A 20,848-nucleotide genomic window follows, 5' to 3' on the forward strand; every position below is an offset into this window, starting at 1 on the left:
GCTTCTTCCCTAAATGTATTTTGACCCTTGATATTTTTGCTCTTGAGTTAACCACAGCAGAGAGTGTACTCAGTGTGGCAGGAAACTTATCTCTTTTGTTTGTCATTAGCATAGCATGTCGCATGTGGTCGATGTTTGTCAAACATTTGTTGAAAAATAAATATGAGATTAGTAAGATCAAGTTAGGATGGTGGGAGAATCACTGCAATTCTGGAAATAAATTTCTGATATGTAAGTATTAAAAAAAGAAACTCACATATTAGATCCTACAAATGAGATTGCAGAGAAATGAAAACAGCAACTACTGTGCCCATCCATTCATCTTTGCCTTATTTCTATTACAAAAACAGAATCAGTATGGACAAAAATAGGATGTTTATAAATGTTAGTGTGGTTAATATTGGTAAAAATGCCACAAGCTGCCTTTTGGCCAACGTCTTGAATACACCTTCAGAGGAAGAAGTATGACATTTTAAGTCAGACGTGTTGCAGAGATGATGATAAAAGCAAAATGACATGCTGGTTATTTGGGGAGAAGAATAATGCACGATGAATGTATCACCATAGAGCAATAATTTTACATTTCCTTGTATTGTCTGGCAAAGGCAATATCAAACTTACACTGCTTCCTAATGGCAAAAGATAAATAAAGGAAACAAGAATAGATAAGTGTGTATTGAAATAGAACCTTTTCATTTCCAAGTACTCTTTTCGTAAGTATACACATTTCTAAATTGCTCTTCAGTAAAAATAAGCTTTCAGGGGAAAAACAAATATTCAATACACCTGTAATCATTAATCTATCATTAGATAAATAATTTATCTGGATTACTAGTCAAGATGCTTCCGCTTTAATAAATATTCTTTCATTCATTCAACTAATTATTTGTTGAGAGATTATTTATGCTCCCCAAAGAGAGACTGCGGCACTAAATCAGAAAGCTGAAGTCACCCTTGTTGTGAAATTTATATTCCAGTAGGGGACTGGGCGATTGGGTGCCTCGGACTCATCCCATCCAAGGTATAAGAGATTTGGAGCCTTCAGCAGTTCTCCTTGGCCTCTGATGAAGGCCTCCTCCTACAGGGCATTCGTTTTCTGACACATCTAATTTGTGCCATGGACAGAACATTAGTAAACAAATTGAAGAATTTATTTTAAGATGGTTATGGATATTATATGGTAAATAAAAGAATAAAATGAGTTAGGATGATCAACCTTCTAAGATGTTGACACTTGGCTAGGCGCAGTGGCTCACGCCAGTAATCCCAACACTTTGGGAGGCCGAGGTGGGCAGATTACTTGAGGTCAGGAGTTCGAGACTAGCCTGGCCAACATGGTGAAACCCCCACCTCTACTAAAAATACAGAAATTAGCTGGGTGTGGTGACATGCGCCTGTAATCCCAGCTACTCGGAGGGCTGAGGCAGGAGAATTGTTTGAAATCAGGAGGCTGAGGTTGCAGTGAGCCAAGATGGCGCCACTGTACTCCAGCGTGGGTGACAGAGCAAGGGTCTGTCTCAAAGAAAGAAAAGAAAAGTTGACACTTAAGCTATGGTCTTAGTGAGCATCCCAAGAAGAGGGAACTCAAAACATGAAGTCACCAGTGTGGAAGTGAGCCTGGAGGGTTTGAGGAGCTGAAAGGTGGTGTAGTTGGTGGTGAGGGCAGATGGGTCACTGTGCCCTTTCTAATAAACAATGATATAGGGGCTGGATGTATTTTCCCTGGGTACAGTGGTTCCCTTTTACAGGGTTTAAGTTGTTGAGGTCTTGTAGTTAGAAACCTAATCTCCTTCCCACCCAGAAAACCTCTCTATAAAGGTAGATGAGAAAGAAAAGAATTTTATTATTGAGTGAGCATTCAACCAGAATGTGGTGTGCATCACAGGCAATCTGCAAAAGAGATGGGAAGCCAGGTGCATGCCTGTAATCCCAGCAATTTGGGAGGCCGAGGTGGGTGGATCACGAGGTCAGGAGATCGAGCCCATCCTGGCTAACATGGTGAAACCCCATCTCTACTAAGAATACAAAAAATTAGCCGGGCGCGGTGGCGGGCGCCTGTAGTCCCAGCTACTCAGGAGGCTGAGGCAGGAGAATGGCGTGAACCCAGGAGGCAGAGCTTGCAGTAAGCTGAGATCACGTCACTGCACTCCAGCCTGGGCAACAGTGCGAGACTCCATCTCAAAAAAAAAAAAAAAAAAGAGAGAGAGAGATGGGAAAAACAGAAAGAAATCTCACTCTCTTAGGTAGCTCAGTGAAGGCCACCTATTATATTAGGTAGGTTTTGCAATTTGGCATTAGGTGACAAGTCAGACCCGCTCCTCCCAAAAAACTGGGTGATCAGGTATTATCTTTTTTGATGATTCCATTTTTAAGAGAGGAAGACTAGAGCCAGACCATGGTGGCTTGGCCTGGGGAGATGGAAATAGAGTTGGAGCAAAGAGAATGAATTAAGGTATGTGTATTAGTCAGAGGTGTGTGTGTGTGTGTGTGTGTGTGTACACACAGAAAGGGAAGAAAAGAAGGTGGAGAGAGGGGGAGAGAGAGAATTATTTAAGGAATTGGTTCACACAATTGTGGAAGCTGGCAAGTCCAAAACCTGCAGGGGTGGAGGAGTATGCGGGAAACTCAGGAGAAAGTTGATATTGCAGTTTGAGACTGAAGCAGTCTAGAGCTGGGCGAGGTGGCCTGTAATCTCAGCACTTTGGGAGGTCGAGGCAGGAGGATCACTTGTGCCCAGGAGTTCAAGACCAACCTAGATAACAAAGTGACACCGCTGTCTCCAGCAAAAATAAAAAATATTAACTAGGTGTGGTGGCACAGGTCTGTAGTCCCAGATACTCGGGAGGCTGAAGTGGGAGGATCGCTTGAGCCCAGGAATTTAAGGCTGCAGTGAGCTGTGATTGCACTACTGCACTCTAGCTTGGGCGACAGAGCAAGATCCTGTCTCAAAAACAAATGAACAAACAAAAACAGAAATAAAGCAGTCCAGAGGCATAATTCGTTCTTTACCAAGGTTCTTTGGGGAATTTCCCCTTCTTCTTCTTCCTCAGTTTGTTTTCTCTTAAGACCCTCACCTGATTTGATGAGGTCCACCCACACTGAGGAGGGTGAGCTGCTTTACTTAAAGTTGGCTGATTGAAATGATCATCTCGGCTCTAAACAATACCTTTATAGCAACATCCAGTCTGCTGCTTGATCAAATATCTGGGTGCCAAGACCCAGCCATGTTGACACAAATACAATTAACCACCGCAGTGTATTTTCGGGTAGAGCTGGTAGATTTCACTATTGTCTTAGAATGCAAAAACAAGCTAAAAATCCAGGCAGACTCCTAGGTTTTTAGCTTACGGATCTCAGGGGATGGTGGTGCCAAGAATGAGAAAGAGAAGTTTGGATGTTACTCATTAAATGCTGTCTGTCTTAGAGTGAAATTAAGATGGACTGCAGATAAAAATTAAACATACAAAAGTCAAATAAGTGCAAAAACATCTGAAGACGGAACACTATTCATGCATAAAGATTTTTGAATGTCTTCTCTTCAAAGACTGGTTACCAACTGGTTAATTGACTGAATTTGACCAGTTAACAAGACTGTTGTTTGAAAATGCAATGAAAATGGCCAAAGTATAAGGTGGAAGATATATTTACTATTATTAACAATGAGGTATTACTAAGCAAAGCTATCTGAAAAGTGGAAGATAAGTCCAGGTTAAAAAAAAAAAAACAGTAGGTGGAATAACACAAACAAATTACATTAAATTTAGAGGCTAGTATAGTGGAGTTTGCAGATATCTATGGCAAAAGTTTCAGAGTTTGTTACATTTTGAGATTTGACAAGATAATTTACCTTTGCATAAAGTAAATGATCATAGTCACTGTTTTTTAAAAAACCGTTTTCATTTTCCTATTTCCTGTGTTTCATGATGAGCAAAGCCCTATATTATCAACATTCTCATTTTATTGCCAAGGTAAAAAATTACTCATTTTGTCCCACTAGGGCACGAGCAGTTACAAAATGAGATCAGGTGTGGAAGGAAGCTCAGCTAGACGGAAGGAGACTGGGACAGGTATTGCATGTTCAGTGGGCAGATGTCAACTGCAGAGAAGCCAGCAGAGGCAGGTGTCTGGATCCAGGCTTTATTGAGTTCCGATTCCAAGAAATCAAAACAGCACGAATGAGTAACCCAGCAGAGGAGCCCAGGCAGAGGTTTGAAGTTGCAGAGAACTAGGAACCCAGGTAGCATAGAGGCAGTGAGAGTAGGTCTTACTCACTCTAAGTAAGACAGCATTTAATGTGTAACATCCAGACCTCTCTCATTCTTGGCACCACCATCCCCCAAGATCCATAAGCTAAAAGTATAGGCGTCTTCCTGGATTTTCAGCTTGTTTTTGCATTCTAAAACAATAGTGAAGTCTATCAACTGTGCCCAAAAATACACTGCAGTAGTTAATTTTATGTGTCAACATGGCTGGGTCTTGGCACCCAGATATTTGATCAAGCACCAGACTGGATGTTGCTATAAAGGTTTTTTTTTTTTTTTTAAAAGATGATCATTTCAAGGTAGGATAGAGGTAGGAGGTCTGGAACTAGTGTGGACAAGAGCATATAGAGAAGCGTGTCAGGAGAAAATCTTTTGAGGCAAGAATTTATTATAAGCGTTAAGTTTATGGGTCTAGAACTGATCTCAGAGTGTAAGTGGTGCTAACTTCCCTGCGGCGTTCAGAACAGGAAACAGAATACGCCTTGCAAAAATGCTCTGGAAACACTGAAGGACTCTGCTAGTGGTGTGGTTCTAACTTTTTTAAGTTTCGCTGGAGTTATTTAATTAAAAATAATGAGCTCATTTAGTCAGAACCTCAAACATCTGCACTACTACCAGCTCATTTTGAAAGAACAAGGTGAGTACATGGAATTTAGGAAAATGTCACAAGATGTGTTTAATTTCTGGATGTTTATGTCACAAAAGTAAAACACTCAGTTACTTTCATTTCTATATTCCTTAACAATAAAGAAAAAAGAGAAACCTTTACATGAATTCAATTTTGATTTAATTAAAGGAAAAAAAAAATGCTTACCAGATCCTTTTTTCCTCTTTTGCAAGAGGAAGTTCCGTTCTGCCAGTTAGCAGCTATGTGCTGTTAAGTATAAGCCATCGTTACATATTTACTTAAATCACCAGTTCCAAATTATGAATATACAAAATGTTATTTTTAAAGTTATTCTCGTAAAAATATTATCTCCAATGATATAAAATTTATGTTTATTTGTCCTTTATTGCAAACTTCACTATTAAATTATTAACAAAGAGTACCAAAATGTGTTGAGATGTGTAATACTTCAAAATCCTATTCTAGTCCAGGCGAGGTAGATCCCACTTATAATCCTAGCACTTTGAGAGGCTGAAGTCGGAGGACTGCTTGAAGCCAGGAGTTCGAGACCAGCCTGGGCAACACAGTGAGACTCAATCTCTACAAAAATTAAAAAATCAGTTGATTATGGTGGCGTGAGCCTGTAGTCCCAGCTACTTGGGAGGTTGAGGCAGGAGGATCACTTGAGCCCAGAAGTTGGAAGCTACAGTGAGCCATGATTGCACCACTGCACTCCAGCCTGAGCAACAGAGCGAGACCTTGTCCTTTAAAAACAACAAGCAAACACACATCTTTTCTAGGACAGACATGCATTTAATTTTACAGTTTATTGTATTCATTTTACCCAAATTTTCTTTTCCCCATTGATATTATTCCTTTCTGTTATCTCCCTTGTGTGTTCCATTCCTGGACAATCCTTGGGCATGTAAGGTGGGCCTTTTCAGGAGACTCTTCATAGTGAACTAGGACATTTTGAGGACATCCAGCTGAGTGCTGGCACCTTGGCAGGTCCTCAGACCAGGTTCTTCCTCCAGCTTCAGGGATCCTCAAAGAGAGCTGGCCCCAGGTGTAATCATCAGTACCTCTTTTCCTGCAATCTTAAGACTTTAGGGAAATGGAAGAGTTGGAAACTTTCGACCTAAAATATTGTCCTTGTTACACGAATCCACTTACCCATGCTTGCTTTCTTCTTCTTTTCCTGCTTCTTTCTTTTTAAACAGACACCAGGCAATTTTTAATCTATAATGAAGATCACAAGCGCTGTGTGGAAGCAGTAAGTCCCAGTGCTGTCCAAACCGCGGCTTGCAACCAGGATGCTGAATCACAGAAATTCCGATGGGTGTCCGAATCTCAGATTATGAGTGTTGCATTTAAATTATGCCTGGGAGTGCCATCAAAAACTGACTGGGTTGCTATCACTCTCTATGCCTGTGACTCAAAAAGTGAATTTCAGAAATGGGAGTGCAAAAATGACACACTTTTGGGGATTAAAGGAGAAGACTTGTTTTTTAACTATGGCAATAGACAGGAAAAGAATGTTATGCTCTACAAGGGATCGGGTTTATGGAGCAGGTGGAAGATCTACGGAACCACAGACAATCTATGCTCTAGAGGTTATGAAGGTAAGATGCTTGGAATGTTTACCTTCGTGTCGAAATTTTCTCATCTTCTTAGTTGGAACCTAATTCAAGAAAATCATCATGTTCTTGGTTGGTGTGTACTAGAAATATCAATTGATCAGCATCTTTGTGTTTTCAACTATTCTGTAGAACTCTTTTGAAGACATGATGGTGAATAAATGTGGTAAAAAGTCCCGAATGATACTTCAGCTATTTTTAATTAATGGGAAGGCATTCTTTTAACTTTCTCTGAGGTTTTATTCTTTTAACTATGGGCTACATTTTTCAGAAAATCATTTTCCTTGTAGTCTTTGACCCAAAGCCTCCTAGTTAACATTATAAAGTTGTAGTGATAAATGAATTTTGCCAAATATTTCTTTTCCTTTGATTTAAGTTATCCCTGGAAAAATGATCCATAGAACATTCTTTCCTAATTCAGATTGCCTAAGATGAAATCTTGGCAGATCCCTTGACAACATGGGGTTCTAAATGTTTCTGATTTGTTTTGTCAGGTTATGGGTATTTAGAGACTGTAAAAATTAGACGGTTATAAAATGTGAAGGATTAGTTTGTAAATTAATATGCAGTCTATTTAGTTAGCGATCAGAGAAGGTGATACCATCAATGCGGTGGGAGGAATCCTCTTATATGTAGTTGGTTTCTTGACCTCTTGAAGGTTAAATAAAATCAGAGTATTTAGTTCTTTCTTATATTGATCAAATTTCATTTTCTGGTGGCTGCACAGAAAATAAAACAAAAATACAAAACAACTTGAAGCCTTGTTACAAAGGCTGGTCTCTTGAGTCAGATGATGTTATAATCACATTTTAGGTTTGGATACTTGGTTATTGTGAAACGTTATCTAGAACAACCTCAAGGTCAGAGAAAGAGCCTACTTTTGGGGACAAGAGATAACCTGTTTCCGAAATTGCTACGTTACTGGGCTACTAAGATTGGTTGAACCTAGCTTATCTCAACTAAGACTGAGCAGAGCAATTTAGTTCTTTATAAAGCGATAATTTGTGAGCTTTCTATTTTCCATCTACATGCAGAACAGGGGAGAGTAGGAATTGAAGTAGGGTGAGAGAAGGGCTCAGAAAGAAGTTATTTTGAAGCATTTTTCAAACATAGCTTTAGAAGTGATATGAGAGGCAAGCTAAGTGAACACAAAAGAACCTTTCAGGGGAAACTCAATAGAAAATTACAAGGAAGGAGAAGGGTGAATTAAACTTGATCGAGTCAAATTCCACAGATAGGTCAATTGTGCTAATTGAGGAGTTTAATGTGAGGAAGAGTGGTGCTAAGAAATCGGATTTTTATTTTATTTTAAAATATAATATTATACTTCCCTCACCCCCTACCCTTTTTGTTTCCCCACTGGTTTTGAGACAAATATACACAGGGTTTGGGCTGATAGTTCTCAGACTTTAATATGCTTAAGAATCAATTGGAGAGTTAGTTAAAACTACAGATCCTAAGCTACCCCTTCTACTAGATTCTTAAGATATATATATTGGGAAAAAGCCCAGGAATCTATTCAATGATTTCTATGAAGACCTGGGTGATTCTGTGGCATAGGGTCCATTGACTACATTTTGCAAACTCTTCAAAGATCTCCCAGCACTTAAGATGATCCTGTGCCTCAACTCTAGCTCCTCAGTGTGACCACGAGATTGGGAACACACATTGAAGACAGTGTTGAAAGGATGTATTGTAGGGTCTCTTTATCTCTGATGAGAACATGGGGGAGGGGGTGGAATGGTGGAACTTTTTGAAAATGGGAATTATTTTAGAAGAATGGAACCAGAATTGTAGACTTAGATGGATTTGATAGTTGTTTGGAAGTTCAGACTGTAAGAAGAGTAAATTGACTGCAGTTACATGATGTGTCAGTGAGGTAGTTGGGATTCTTTTGGCCTCATCAGTGTTGGGTGTATAGAATGGCTCAGTAATTATTAAATAGAGTTAGTTAATAAAGCTGGCAGGCGTGGTGGCTCATGCCTGTAATCCCAGCACCTTGGGAGGCTAAGGCGAGAAGATTGCTTGATTTCAGGAGTTTTTTTTAATCTAGAGATTCCAAAGCTTCATGATTCTAATCAAGAGAGAGAACTGTTTCAGAGGAAATTCAGAAGTTAAAGCTGGTGTCAATAGAGGAAGACGGAAAAGATAGTGGAAAATGAAGTGATACTATGAGTTATTATTACCACTTTAACTAGTACCACTTCATTTTCCACTGTTATTGGTACCACTTTGAATTGTACCATTGGAACATTTTCAAATGGTATAACTTAACAAATTAGTCTCATTTGAAAATGTTCCAAAACACAGTGGAAATGAAGTGGCACTAAGAGTTATTTGCTAAGTACAGACTGCTCTGTGTACCCAGCAAAAGACTAGGGTAGAAGGAGAAGGAAAAAAAATAAGAATAACAACAAAAATCCCTGTGTGGGTGCACCAAGTGTAATCAGAAGAGTAAGACCAATTCCTTCAGTAGGCTTCTGATTGGAAAGTCAGTGTTCAGAAATATCACTCACATTCCAAGTTCAAGTCAATGTGTTTTTCCAGCCATGTATACACTACTGGGCAACGCCAATGGAGCAACCTGTGCATTCCCATTCAAGTTTGAAAACAAGTGGTATGCAGATTGCACGAGTGCTGGGCGGTCAGATGGATGGCTCTGGTGTGGAACCACTACTGACTATGACACAGACAAGCTATTTGGATATTGTCCATTGAAATGTAAGTACTGTTTATCACCAAGAAAAGTTGGGTACATTTAGTCTAAGAACGTAGTGAAAGACCTTGAATTTATCTAGAGCATTTTTCCTCAAAGTTATTTCACGTTTACGACCTCATTGTACCTACTACAGCCTTTTACAGATGTCACTATTTCTATTTTTCAATGGAGAAAATGATCTATATTGGCTGAGGACTAGAACACAGATGTTGGACTTTCTACTGTAGTCTTTGTATGTGTATTTTGATTTTGCCAGCAAGACTAGACTCACCCCTACTATCTCAGCATTCCCTGAGATCATGCTAAGAGGACTAGACTGCACCCCCATGGTCCCAACATTCCCTCTATCAAGTGACCTCTTTATTTATTTATTTATTGAGATGGAATCTCGCTCTGTCGCCCAGGCTGGAGTGCAGTGGCACGATCTCAGCTCACTGCAAGCTCTGCCTCCCGGGTTCACGTCATTCTCCTGCCTCAGCCTCCCGAGTAGCTGGGACTACAGGGGCCCACCACCATGCCCGGCTAATTTTTTGTATTTTTAGTAGAGACGGGGTTTCACCGTGTTAGGCAGGATGGTCTGGATCTCCTGACCTCGTGATCTGCCCACCTCGGCCTCCCAAAGTGCTGGGATTACAGGCATGAGCCACTGTGCCCGGTCATGACCTCTTTATTTTTGCCAACTCTCAGTTACTCAGTGAAAATTATCCTGTACACAATATATATATACTTAACACTGGAGGTAGGTAGGCATGCTATTATTCCCTCATCTCTGAAATGCCTTACCTTTATGAAACCGTAGATCAAAAACAGAATTCAAAGGAAACCACAAGCATGTGGTTTGATGGAGAAAGACGTGAAGGTCCTGAATTTTGTGTCAATATCGTCAAAAGCGTTCTTCACAGTGAAAATGATAGTCATGATACTCTTCTTACGTTTAAGTTAAGAAGAGTGCCATTTAGTTTCACACAGCTAGAAATCAATGGAAATGGGTAATTTATATGCTTGAAGGTTTCTTAAAAATGAAAATTCAAGTTTAATTGCAAGGATGCAAAGTATGTAGTATTGCATTATCTTAGTGGGAAGGCACCAGAGCAGATGAATTCTTGGTGTTCTTCCGCGCTTAAAAATCTGTAAGCAAACAGTCAAGTCAATTTTAGGTGGGGTGGAGAAGGGCATCATGTTGCGAGGCAGAGCTGGGGCTGAGAAAAGAGGAAAAGTAAGCATTCCTCTTTGCTTCACGTTCCCCATCACCAGACACCCTCTTCCTGACACTGGCTCCACCCTTCCCAAACTTCTTACCCCCAACCTCTCCCCTGCTACTTTAGACCAGATCAGAGCAGCTCTTGTTTTCTGGTATCATCCAGAACTCTTTCTCCTGCTGCCCTGCAAAGGGACTGGGCAGAGCAAAGAGCATTCGATATGATCTGGAATGATTATGACACTGCCTGAGTCACAATAGAATCACAACTCAACTTTCCAGACCACAACCCCACACGTAATCACACTATTTCAAGCATTATTGCAAAACAGAACAACTTACAAAAATATCTGAGTTTGACAAATGAAAGCCAGAATTCTAAGAATTGTCCTTATTTGTCTCTCTGGATTTATAATCCCTAATCATCCCATTAAAAGTAAATTTAATTTCTGATACCTGTATACTATTGTAATTGTCTTCAGAGTACAGTCTCTCCGTTCCAAATGAATACTCACAAAAGCCCACAGGCTTTCTGTTCATAGCAACACTGCTCTCTCGGTCTTAACTGAGGTAGTTCTATTTGTCTCTCTAATGTCAATCTTTAGAAAGACATTTGATGTCCATTGAAAGTTTATAGATGTCAAATATTTGTATTTGAAATATTTTTGTCCGAAACACATTGAGCAATTTTTTCCTAAGATAAAGCAATACTTGGTTTTCAAGTGATTGAAAGTGCCTTTCTCCTTTACTTAATAAGAATGATATTTTCTTAATCTGTTTCATGGAGTTTCTTAAGGGTTTCTAATTCACGGGTCCAACTATAGCATCCTCCACATAAGTGAAATTGACAAAAGAGTTAGATGAACGTGTGATTTCATGAATGAAATGTGGAGGACAAATGCTAAGTTACTAATCACAAAGAAAACTCACAACCTTGGAAATCCTTGGATGTACGTTGGAGACATATCTGGAGTTTGTTCAGTGGAATAATTTTTTAGTCTTATTACTTGTATTTATGCCTTCACTGTCAAATTACATTTTTTTCCTGTTAAATGTAAAATAATCATAGAAAATAAATTGTTTGATTTCAATATGCATTAAAATTTTAGAGCACATTTTGTACATTTAATATCTTTCTTAAAGGGCTTTATAGTCTTACAATCTGTTTCATTTTGTGTTCTTTTCAAAAGAGTTTTTTATTTTATTTATTTATTTATTTTTGAGACAGGGTCTCACTCTGTCACCCAGACTGGAGTGCATTGGCATGATCTTTGTATTTTTAGTAGAGACGGGGTTTCACCGTGTTAGGCAGGATGGTCTCGATCTCAGGCTAACACGGTGAAACCTGTCTCTACTAACCACAACCTCTGCCTCCCAGGCTCAAGTGATTCTCTTGCCTCAGCCTCCTGAGTAGCTGGGATTATAGGCACCCACCATCATGCCCGGCTAGTTTTTGTATTTTTAGTAGAGATGGGGTTTCACCATGTTGCCCAGGCTGGTCTCGAACTCCTGACATCAAATGATCTACCCACCTTGGCCTACCAAAGTGTTGGGATTACAGGCGTGAGCCACCGCGCCTGGCCAAGCATTTTATTTTAGATCAGCTTTAAAACTGGCAGGTTTTATACAGGAGGATGAGGAACTAGTTATTAACCTAGTAACACTTAATAGATATTCTCCATTGTCTGTTGCATCATTTATTGTAATGCTTTCCTTCCATGGAGACATTATTTTCAAGTATCATGAGAACAGGAAAAGGAAAAGTCTTGGTTCTCTCAATTTTCTGTAGCAACTTTAGCTTCCAACATCAGTTGTGTTGGTTCACTGTGGGAATTTGAACTCCTTGGGGAGATGGTATGCAATCAGCAAACCTATACATTCATTGAGAAATATGTTTAAATCCCTTGGTTTAAAATATACTTTCTTTAAGTGAAAACCCAATTGCGTTTCCTTCTTATGTAATTTATGTCACTTGCCTCCATTCCTAGGTTAAACAACAACAACAACAACAAAACCTTTTTTTATATCTCACATTTTCTATATATATATATATATATATATTTTCTATATTTCTATATATATATTTTTTGTGTGTGTGTGTGTGTGTGTGTGTATATATATATTTGTAGACGGAGTCTTGCTCTGTCACTCAGGCTGGAGTACAGTGGTATGATCTCGGCTCACTGCAACCTCTGCCTCCCGGGTTCCAGCGATTCTCCTGCCTCAGCCTCCTGAGTAGCTGGAATTACAGGTGTGTACCGCCACACCTGGCTAATTTTTTTTGTACCACATCTGGCTAATTTTTTTTTTTTTTTTTTTGTATTTTTAGTAGAGACGGAATTTCACCATGTTGGTCAGGCTGATCTGGAACTCCTGATCTCGAGATCCACCCACCTCAGACTCCGAAAGTGCTGGGATTGCAATTATGAGCCAGGGCGCCGGGCATTTTCTACCATATTATAAACAAAACCTTCCTCCACGTGTCTAAAACGAGTTGCTTAAAACATCTCTATCTTCAAATATACTCCAAATTAATCTCATTTGAATGGTCTCACTGACATAGACATGAAACTAGCAAGAGCTCAGATCATTATAAATTTAGTATTACTGATTCAAATTTATTTTTATGTAAACATATGATGATTTTGTAGTTAAAGCATCTTAAAAATTTCTATGCTGTTGCCTGAATCAAATTTTGATATGTTTTCTTCCTCTTCGATATGTCATGGGACCACAAGTTTCATATCATGGTGTGTGGTTTGCATATTACAAAAAGGTCTATGATCACTTCCTCATCAGATATAAAGGGCAATTATATACAGTTAAGACTTACAAGAGTGTAGGCTATGTGCTTATGGAAAATTGCCTAATTTCTTAGCAAATTGAGTATTTCTCAGAACATTTTCAGAGAAGTTATATAATACTTCCTTTTCTCCTTACAAATAAATGAAAAGATTATTACTTCACATGGCTTGTAAGCAGAATTTTATATTATTAAAAAGAAAAAAGAAATATGCACTATACGAAGCATGCAAAAACCTTTCATTTGTTTACTGGCTTCACAAACATCATATATGTGAAAGACTATCAATAATATTTATCTATATATTATTGGCTGCTTATAGAGTACAATCAGGTTTATGGAATTTATTAGGAATCATAACATAGCAAAGGAAGAAATCAGCTTGTGATTTTTTTACTCTGTGGAATGAAAAAGTTACAAGCAACGTTTGCTATTGCTAAGAGCTCCACCTGTATTAAATATATTCTAGCAATGAGAAAACGAGACTCCAAAAGTTAATAATTTATCTGAAGTCAAGTCTCCAGTGAGCTATAGGACCTCAGGTGCAGGCCCAGGCCAGTCTGTCTGCAGGAGTCTGTTACCTTCCCTGCTGACAACCTTATGCTTCCAGAAAGACCAAACTAAAATGTGCAGGCAAAGGCAAAATATCTACCTGCCAAGAAGATGTACGTTTATTTTCTTTGCTTTCCCTGCCTTACTTTGCTAGATCAAGGAATTTGGGCTGGTGTCTGTTCTTTTAAAACAAGTTTTATTCACTTTGGGAGGCCGAGGTGAGTGGATCACAAGGTCAGGAGATCGAGACCATCCTGGCTAACACGGTGAAACCTGTCTCTACTAAAAATGTAAGAATTAGCCAGGCGTGGCGGCGGGCGCCTGTATTCCTAGCTGCTGGGGAGGCTGAGGCAGGAGAATGGCGTGAACCTGGGAGGCGGAGCTTGCAGTGAGCCGAGATCACGCCACTGCACTCCAGCCTGGTCAACAGAGCGAGACTCCGTCTCAAACAAATAAACAGACAAACAAACAAAAAAAGTTTTATTTTTATTTTTATATATTTAGGGGGTGTATGTGCAGATGTCTTGCATGCATATATTGCATCATGGCAAAGTCTGGTTTTTTAGTGTACCCATCACCTGAACTGTGAATGCTGTACCCAACAGATAATTTTTCAATCCTCACCCTCCCACCTTTTGTAGTGTCCAAGGTCTATTGTCTTTCCATTTGTCTCACTTCCCAACGCAACTGATCCTGAAAGGGAGATGGTGCCTACCTTTCTTTCTTTAGGAAGGGGGAAGAGACTGGATGTAGTTGATCCTTTGAAACCTCATCCCCCACCTCCTACTTCATTTCAGGAGTAAAGAAAATCTCAAAGCCACCTTAAAAACAAGTAAAACAGTCCGAGCATGGTAGCTCACATTTGTAATCCCAGCACGTTAGGAAACTGAGGCAGGAGAATGGCTTGAGAACTGGAGTTTCAGACTAGCCTGGGCAACATAGCAAGACCTCATTTCTGCAAAAATTTAAAAAATTAGCCAGGTATGGTGGTGCATGCCTGGAGTCCCAGCTACTCGGTAAACTGAGGTGGGAGGATTGTTTAACCCCAGGAGTTGGAGGGTACAGTGAGCCAAAATCACAGCACTGCCCTCCAGCCTGGATAACAGAGCAAGACTCTGTCTCAAAAAATAGAAAAAGAAAAAGAAGTAGAAGCAGGGGAAAAAAAGAAAGGAAAGAAAGAAAGTGCTTCAGGCAAAAATACTCCTAGGCTGGTTTAAATAATGCTATTCACTGAAAGTGTTTTCCATGCATAATGCATCAAATTCCATCTGATTTCTTTCACAGTTGAGGGCAGTGAAAGCTTATGGAATAAAGACCCGCTGACCAGCATTTCCTACCAGATAAATTCCAAATCCGCTTTAATGTGGCACCAGGCAAGGAAAAGCTGCCAACAGCAAAACGCTGAGCTCCTGAGCATCACAGAGATACATGAGCAAACATACCTGACAGGTAATGACATGAAAAGAAAAGTCGCAAGTAAAATCAAGAGTGCTTTATTTTTATATAATTTAACTTACAAGTCAACAGCACAAGTGTTTATAGATGTTATATGACAGAAGCAGTTCTTAAGCAGTTTATGCAGATGTTATGCAAATCTGTACTCTGAAAAGGACACCAGGAATGGCAAATAGCTCTCATCTCCTGAGTCAACTGTTGGTTGTAAGAGTCTCTAGAGCCAGTGCTAAGAGGGATTCTGAGGGCTAATCTAGAATCAGAGTAAAATATGCCACAGTTGATTAATGATGTCGACGCAAGGCAGTGGAACAATCTTGGTCAAGTATCCATCATCCAGGTCTAACCTGAAGCCTCTTGGTCAAGTATCCATCATCCAGGTCTAACCTGTAGCCTCTTGGTCAATATCCATCATCCAGGTCTAACCTGAAGCCTCTTGGTCAAGTATCCATCATCCAGGTCTAACCTGAAGCCTCTTGGTCAAGTATCCATCATCCAGGTCTAACCTGAAGCCACAAGTCTTTCATTAGCCTCATAGAGGTCAAAATGATCAATTAAAACAGCGCTACCACTGGCAGGGACAAGTCAAAGGCTGCTTTGAAACCCTGAAACCCTGAGTTCTTTTTGCCTCCCGTCCCTTGAACCCCCAGGCTCTACCAGTTTTCAGTTTTTATTGATACTCTTTCCACAGTGTGTTTGGTTTGGTTGTTGTTGTGTTGTGTTTTGTTTTGTTTTGAGATGGAGTTTCCCTCTTGTAGCCCAGGCTGGAGTGCAATGGCGCGATCTCAGCTCACTGTAACCTCCACCTCCTGGGTTCAGGTGATTCTCCTGCCTCAGCCTCCCAAGTAGCTGGGATTACAGGCGCCTGCCACCACGCCCTGCTAAGTTTTGTATTTTTAGTAGAGACCAGGTGTCTCCATGTTGGCCCGGCTGTTCGTGAACTCCTGGCCTCAGGTGATCCACTTGCTTCGGCCTACCAAAGTGCTGGGATTACAGGTGTGAGCCACTGCACCGGGCCAATGTGTTTGTTTTTAAAACATCTGTTCTTATTAGAGTGTGAAGACTAAAAGAGCTAAAGTTTGCTTGAGAAGAGAGTATCTGTTTTAGGTTCTAAAATATACACTTGGGGAAACAGATTAGGACCAGAAATTAGTGTGGGAGCAAAAGCATCCCTGATTTCTTGCCCCCAAAATCTCCTCCCTTGGTTTCTCTGGACACGGCTAGATTAATATTACCCTATCTCTGCTCCTATGACTGCCATGTTCAAAAAATCCCTGTGGTTTCTCATTTCCTATCAAATAATTAACAAAATACGTTTTGCCTGACATTCAAGGTTGCCATTTCCCGAACATCTTGCATTTTGCAGTCCCGACAAAAGAGAAGTCTTGGGTTCCTTGTTTTTCCTCATCCATTCTCACCCTCATATCTTTTCCCATGTCGTTTCTTTTGGCTGGAATTCTCACAATTGTATACAGTTGAAATGCAATTCTGTTTCCATCTGCATTTCTCTTATTTGCTTATTACCACTTTTATTAATATAATAGTTACTCACACATATGTCCTGCTTCCTCGACAACACTATAAATACATTAATTTGTTATGATTTATTTACTCATTCATTCACTCATTCCCAAGATACCTGGTACCCATGTGCCAGGCTTTGTGCTAGGTCCTGGGGACATCAAAGCTGACCCTGTCTTGTCCACATGCAGCTTCAAGTCCAATGGGAAAAAACAGATGTAAACAAGAAAACAAACAAATGAATAGGTACCAATTACAACAAGTCCTGCATGGAAAGCAAACTGAAGGCCATGTGGAGATTGTGTCAGAGGGGGAAATAGCTGAAAACGGGGAATGTCTTGTGAATATCTATGTTCCCTCTCCCCACAAGGAGATTCACACAGAGCCTTCCAAGGAAGAGTCTCGCTGAACGTTTGCTGACTGACACGTGCAGCAAAATAAAAATACTTAGAAATTCAATCTCCTGTTTGGAAAACTAGACAGTTCATGGCAAGAAGACAGTAAATGCAGTGGTTCTTCTGTGGGAAGTGGCTTATTCATCACCTTAGAATTCTGTTAAAGTGATGATGCCTGGGCCAAGACCCCGAAGATTCTAGATCAGTAGGCGTGACTCAGGGCACAAGAATCTGCCTTTTATCAAACTCCCGGGTGATTCCGAGGCAACTGGTTGAAAGACCGTATCTGGTAAAACACTGTGTGGGTTCCTGCTGCGTCCAGGTGCCAACACCAGGCAGCGGAGCAGAGGGGCTAAGAGCAAAGATCCTGGAGCCAGACTGCCTAGGTCCTAGCTCTGTGAAACTGGGGGAGCTCGTGGGCATTTCCTGAGGCACCTGTGCCTTGGTGACCTTGTCTGTTAAAGGAGTTAATGTGTGTGAACCCATGTAAGGGCAAGAGCATACTCCCTACCTGGCCTCGTTTCTTAGCACCTACCTTTGTCCAGCTATTTTCAGATGACACCCGTCACCAACCAGAACACCTCTCTCCTGTAAGTTATTGTTAAGGAGACTGAGGATAGAAAGCAGTATGACGCCACTGTGCATTCATGATCTTAGAGATAGGGTTCTTCCTCTGTCTACTCAATTATCCTGTTTTGCATTGGCCTTAAGGACCGTTCTAATAGTGGAACACAAAGGCTTGGAGTGATTCATATTTACAACCATGCACAAAAATAAAGAGGAAGAGGAGAAAGTACAGAAGAGACAAAAGTAAATTTATGTAGATGATGAAGGAAAAGAAAAGATGATTCGAGGCAGTCCTGGGGTTATTTGGGCAGACCTGCAGGCACGAGAGAAAATGTGTCAGAGGTGGTCTGGGCACAGTGGCTCACGCTTCTATTCACAGCACTTTGGGAGGCCAAGGTGGGTGGATCACCTGAGGTAGGAGTTTGAGACTCGCCTGGCCAATATGGTGATATCTTGTCTCTACTGAAAATACAAAAAATTAGCCAGGCGTGGTGTCAGGCTCCTGTAATCCCAGCTACTTGGGAAGCTGGGGCAGGAGAATGGCTTGAACCCGGGAGGTGGAGGCTGCAGTGAGTCGAGATCGCACCATTGCACTCCAGCCTGGGCAACAAGAGTGAAACTCATCTCAAAAAAATAAATAAATAAAAATAAGAAAAGAAAAAAGAAAAAAAAGAAAAGAAAAAATATATATCAGAGATGCAGAGGTGAAATGGTTTCAGTTGGTGTGCTTCTGGTTTTGTGTTTGAATTTGTTTATGGGGTGTGTTATCTCTTGGAAGCCCGGGGACAGAGCACAGGTTACTTTGTGCTCTCTCCACCAGCTACACAGAAGGAACGAAGGATCTGAGCCGACAGCGGCTTTGCCCAGGCACAGACTCATTTCCTGGTCTCCGGACTCTGCTATCGGACTCTGGCTGCAGGAAATGCTTCCCTAATCAGCAAGGGCTATTCTTGTGTCCATCAGGACAGCAAACAAGCCCCAGGAGATTCAGAGGCTGGGTTCACCTCAGATACTGACTTGAATCTTATCCAAGCCTCCGGAATTTCAGTCAGCAAATTTTCACTGGCATCTGGATAAGAATGGCATCTCTAATGAGATTTGTAGTACTTCCTGCCTTTCTTTAAGTAAAAAATATCAGGCATTAGAACAAGAAAAAATCTGACAGGGAATTTAAAAAATAAGGAAACGATGTTCTCTCCCCACTGTTTATTTGAAAGAAAGGGATGACACTCAGCATTGATTGAGATATATTGGGGAAGAATAGAAAATAGTGGTGTGAGTGTGTGATTGCGATCCACTCTCTTTTGGAAAATATGCCATTAAAATGAAAAAACAACCTACAAAATATTTACACTTTTAAATAAGTTTTCTTTTATATGAGGGTTTTGAAAAGTCAGTATTTTTTTTTTTTTTTTTTTTTTGAGACGGAGTCTCACTCTGTCGCCAGGCTGGACTGCAGTGGCACCGGGGCTTAAGTAATTCTTGTGCCTCAGCCTCCTGAGTAGCTGAGGCTACAGGCACGTGCCACCACACCCAGCTAATGTTTTGTATTTTAGTAAAGACGCGGTTTCACCATGTTGCCCAGGATGGTTTTGAACTCCCGAGCTCAGCTGATCCGCCAGCCTCCGCCTACCAAAGTGCTGGGATTACGGGTGTGAGCCACCACGCTCGGCCAGCGTCAGGGTCATTGTTTAAAAATGTAGAACCTGGTTTGATGACTCTGTGATTAAATTGCCTGCCATTACTGAAGAGCTACCATGTAGTAGATTCTGGGCTTTAGTTCTAAAGCCTACAGCAACTTCATGAATGAATACTATTAGCCCCACAGTATAGATGAGATAACAGACTAGGAGGGAGAAGTTAGGGAACTTGCTTAATGCCTACTGTTTAGAAAATAGCTGAACTGGAATTCAGCCATCTTTCATTTCACTCTGCCTGTGTCTCACGCACAGAACACCTGGGGATCGGCTGGTTCCCAAAGCACTGATGAGAACCCTTAATTTTGTCAACATTTCCTGGCTCCAGTAAATGTATTCCAGATTGGTGGTGATCTGATTTCATATTATCTGCTGGGTGAAATGTTTCTGCCTGGCAACACGTTTGTGCACTACCCACAGCTGTTTTATCGTCTTCCCTTCTGTTTCTACCCTGAAAAATGTTGGGACACTCTATGGAGTCCCTGAGTCCTGAATCAGATTTATGACTCCTTATGTGCAGGATGAGGATTTACAGAACTGAAATAAGATATAGGAAGTGAAATTTGACTCGTTTCCCGATTGTTTTTACCAGTTTCCTTTGGTACTGCCTGAAAAACACATTGGACCTCACTAAGAAGAAGAAAAAAAAAAACAAAACACGAAAATAAAAATACCAGTGTAATATTGGACTTTTGTGTCTCTTCTATCACATCTAAGTTCAAAGTTGGTATATAACCATTTCAGACAATTAACAAGTTCAGACAACGTATGCAGAAAACTTATGCCTTGAGCATGTGAGGCTGGACGCGGTGGCTTAGGCCTGTAATCCCAGTGCTTTGGGAGGCTGAGATGGGAGGATTGTTTGAGTTCAGGAGTTCAAGACCAGCCTGGGCACTATAGCAAGACCCTAACTGTACAAAGAAATTTCTGGTTTGAGTTGGTGTCTGGGAAAAAAACAAAACAAACAACAAAAATTTAGCACGTGGAATTGTTGCTTTTTGAGGCAATACTAAAATATTTTGGTCTGTTCTTTTATAAAATTACAAAAGCATATTAGAGAAAATTATTTGTGGACAACACTCATCTGCTTTAAGAGATATATTTTAATCCAAGGTTTGAATTTTGTTTCGAAGTCACACCTTTTGCCAACCTTAATTCAATATGAAGCTATTGATAATAATAATAATGGTAATAATAACAGTAGTAACTTAACATTTATTGGGCACATACCGTATGTCAGGCCTTGTTTTAAAAAGTATTAACTAATTCAATTTTTCAAGACAAGTTTATAAGTACTTAGAGCTGGTAAAAAATGTCAAAAGATATTTCTCTTAAAGACCTATTATCATTTCTTATGCCAAACATAGTAATTTAGTTACGTAATCTCAGACAAAACTGACTTCAATTCTTTAATCAGCAAATTATTTACAATTTTTAA

The 20,848-nt window shown here is 40.3% G+C and overlaps 1 protein-coding gene across 1 annotated transcript in view; it reads left to right on the top strand.

Moving 5' to 3' along the window:
• The window catches only part of MRC1 (mannose receptor, C type 1), a 97,271-nt gene that overhangs the window by 8,048 nt on the left and 68,375 nt on the right, over positions 1-20,848 (top strand). The window contains exons 2-4 of the mRNA XM_011976583.1: positions 6,090-6,491; positions 9,054-9,227; positions 15,063-15,227. Of these exons, the coding sequence (XP_011831973.1) occupies positions 6,090-6,491; positions 9,054-9,227; positions 15,063-15,227 (741 nt within the window). The remainder of the gene's footprint in view (positions 1-6,089; positions 6,492-9,053; positions 9,228-15,062; positions 15,228-20,848) is intronic.

Source organism: Mandrillus leucophaeus, unplaced genomic scaffold, assembly GCF_000951045.1.
Source record: "Mandrillus leucophaeus isolate KB7577 unplaced genomic scaffold, Mleu.le_1.0 Scaffold1018, whole genome shotgun sequence".
NCBI classification, from domain to species: Eukaryota; Metazoa; Chordata; class Mammalia; order Primates; family Cercopithecidae; genus Mandrillus; species Mandrillus leucophaeus.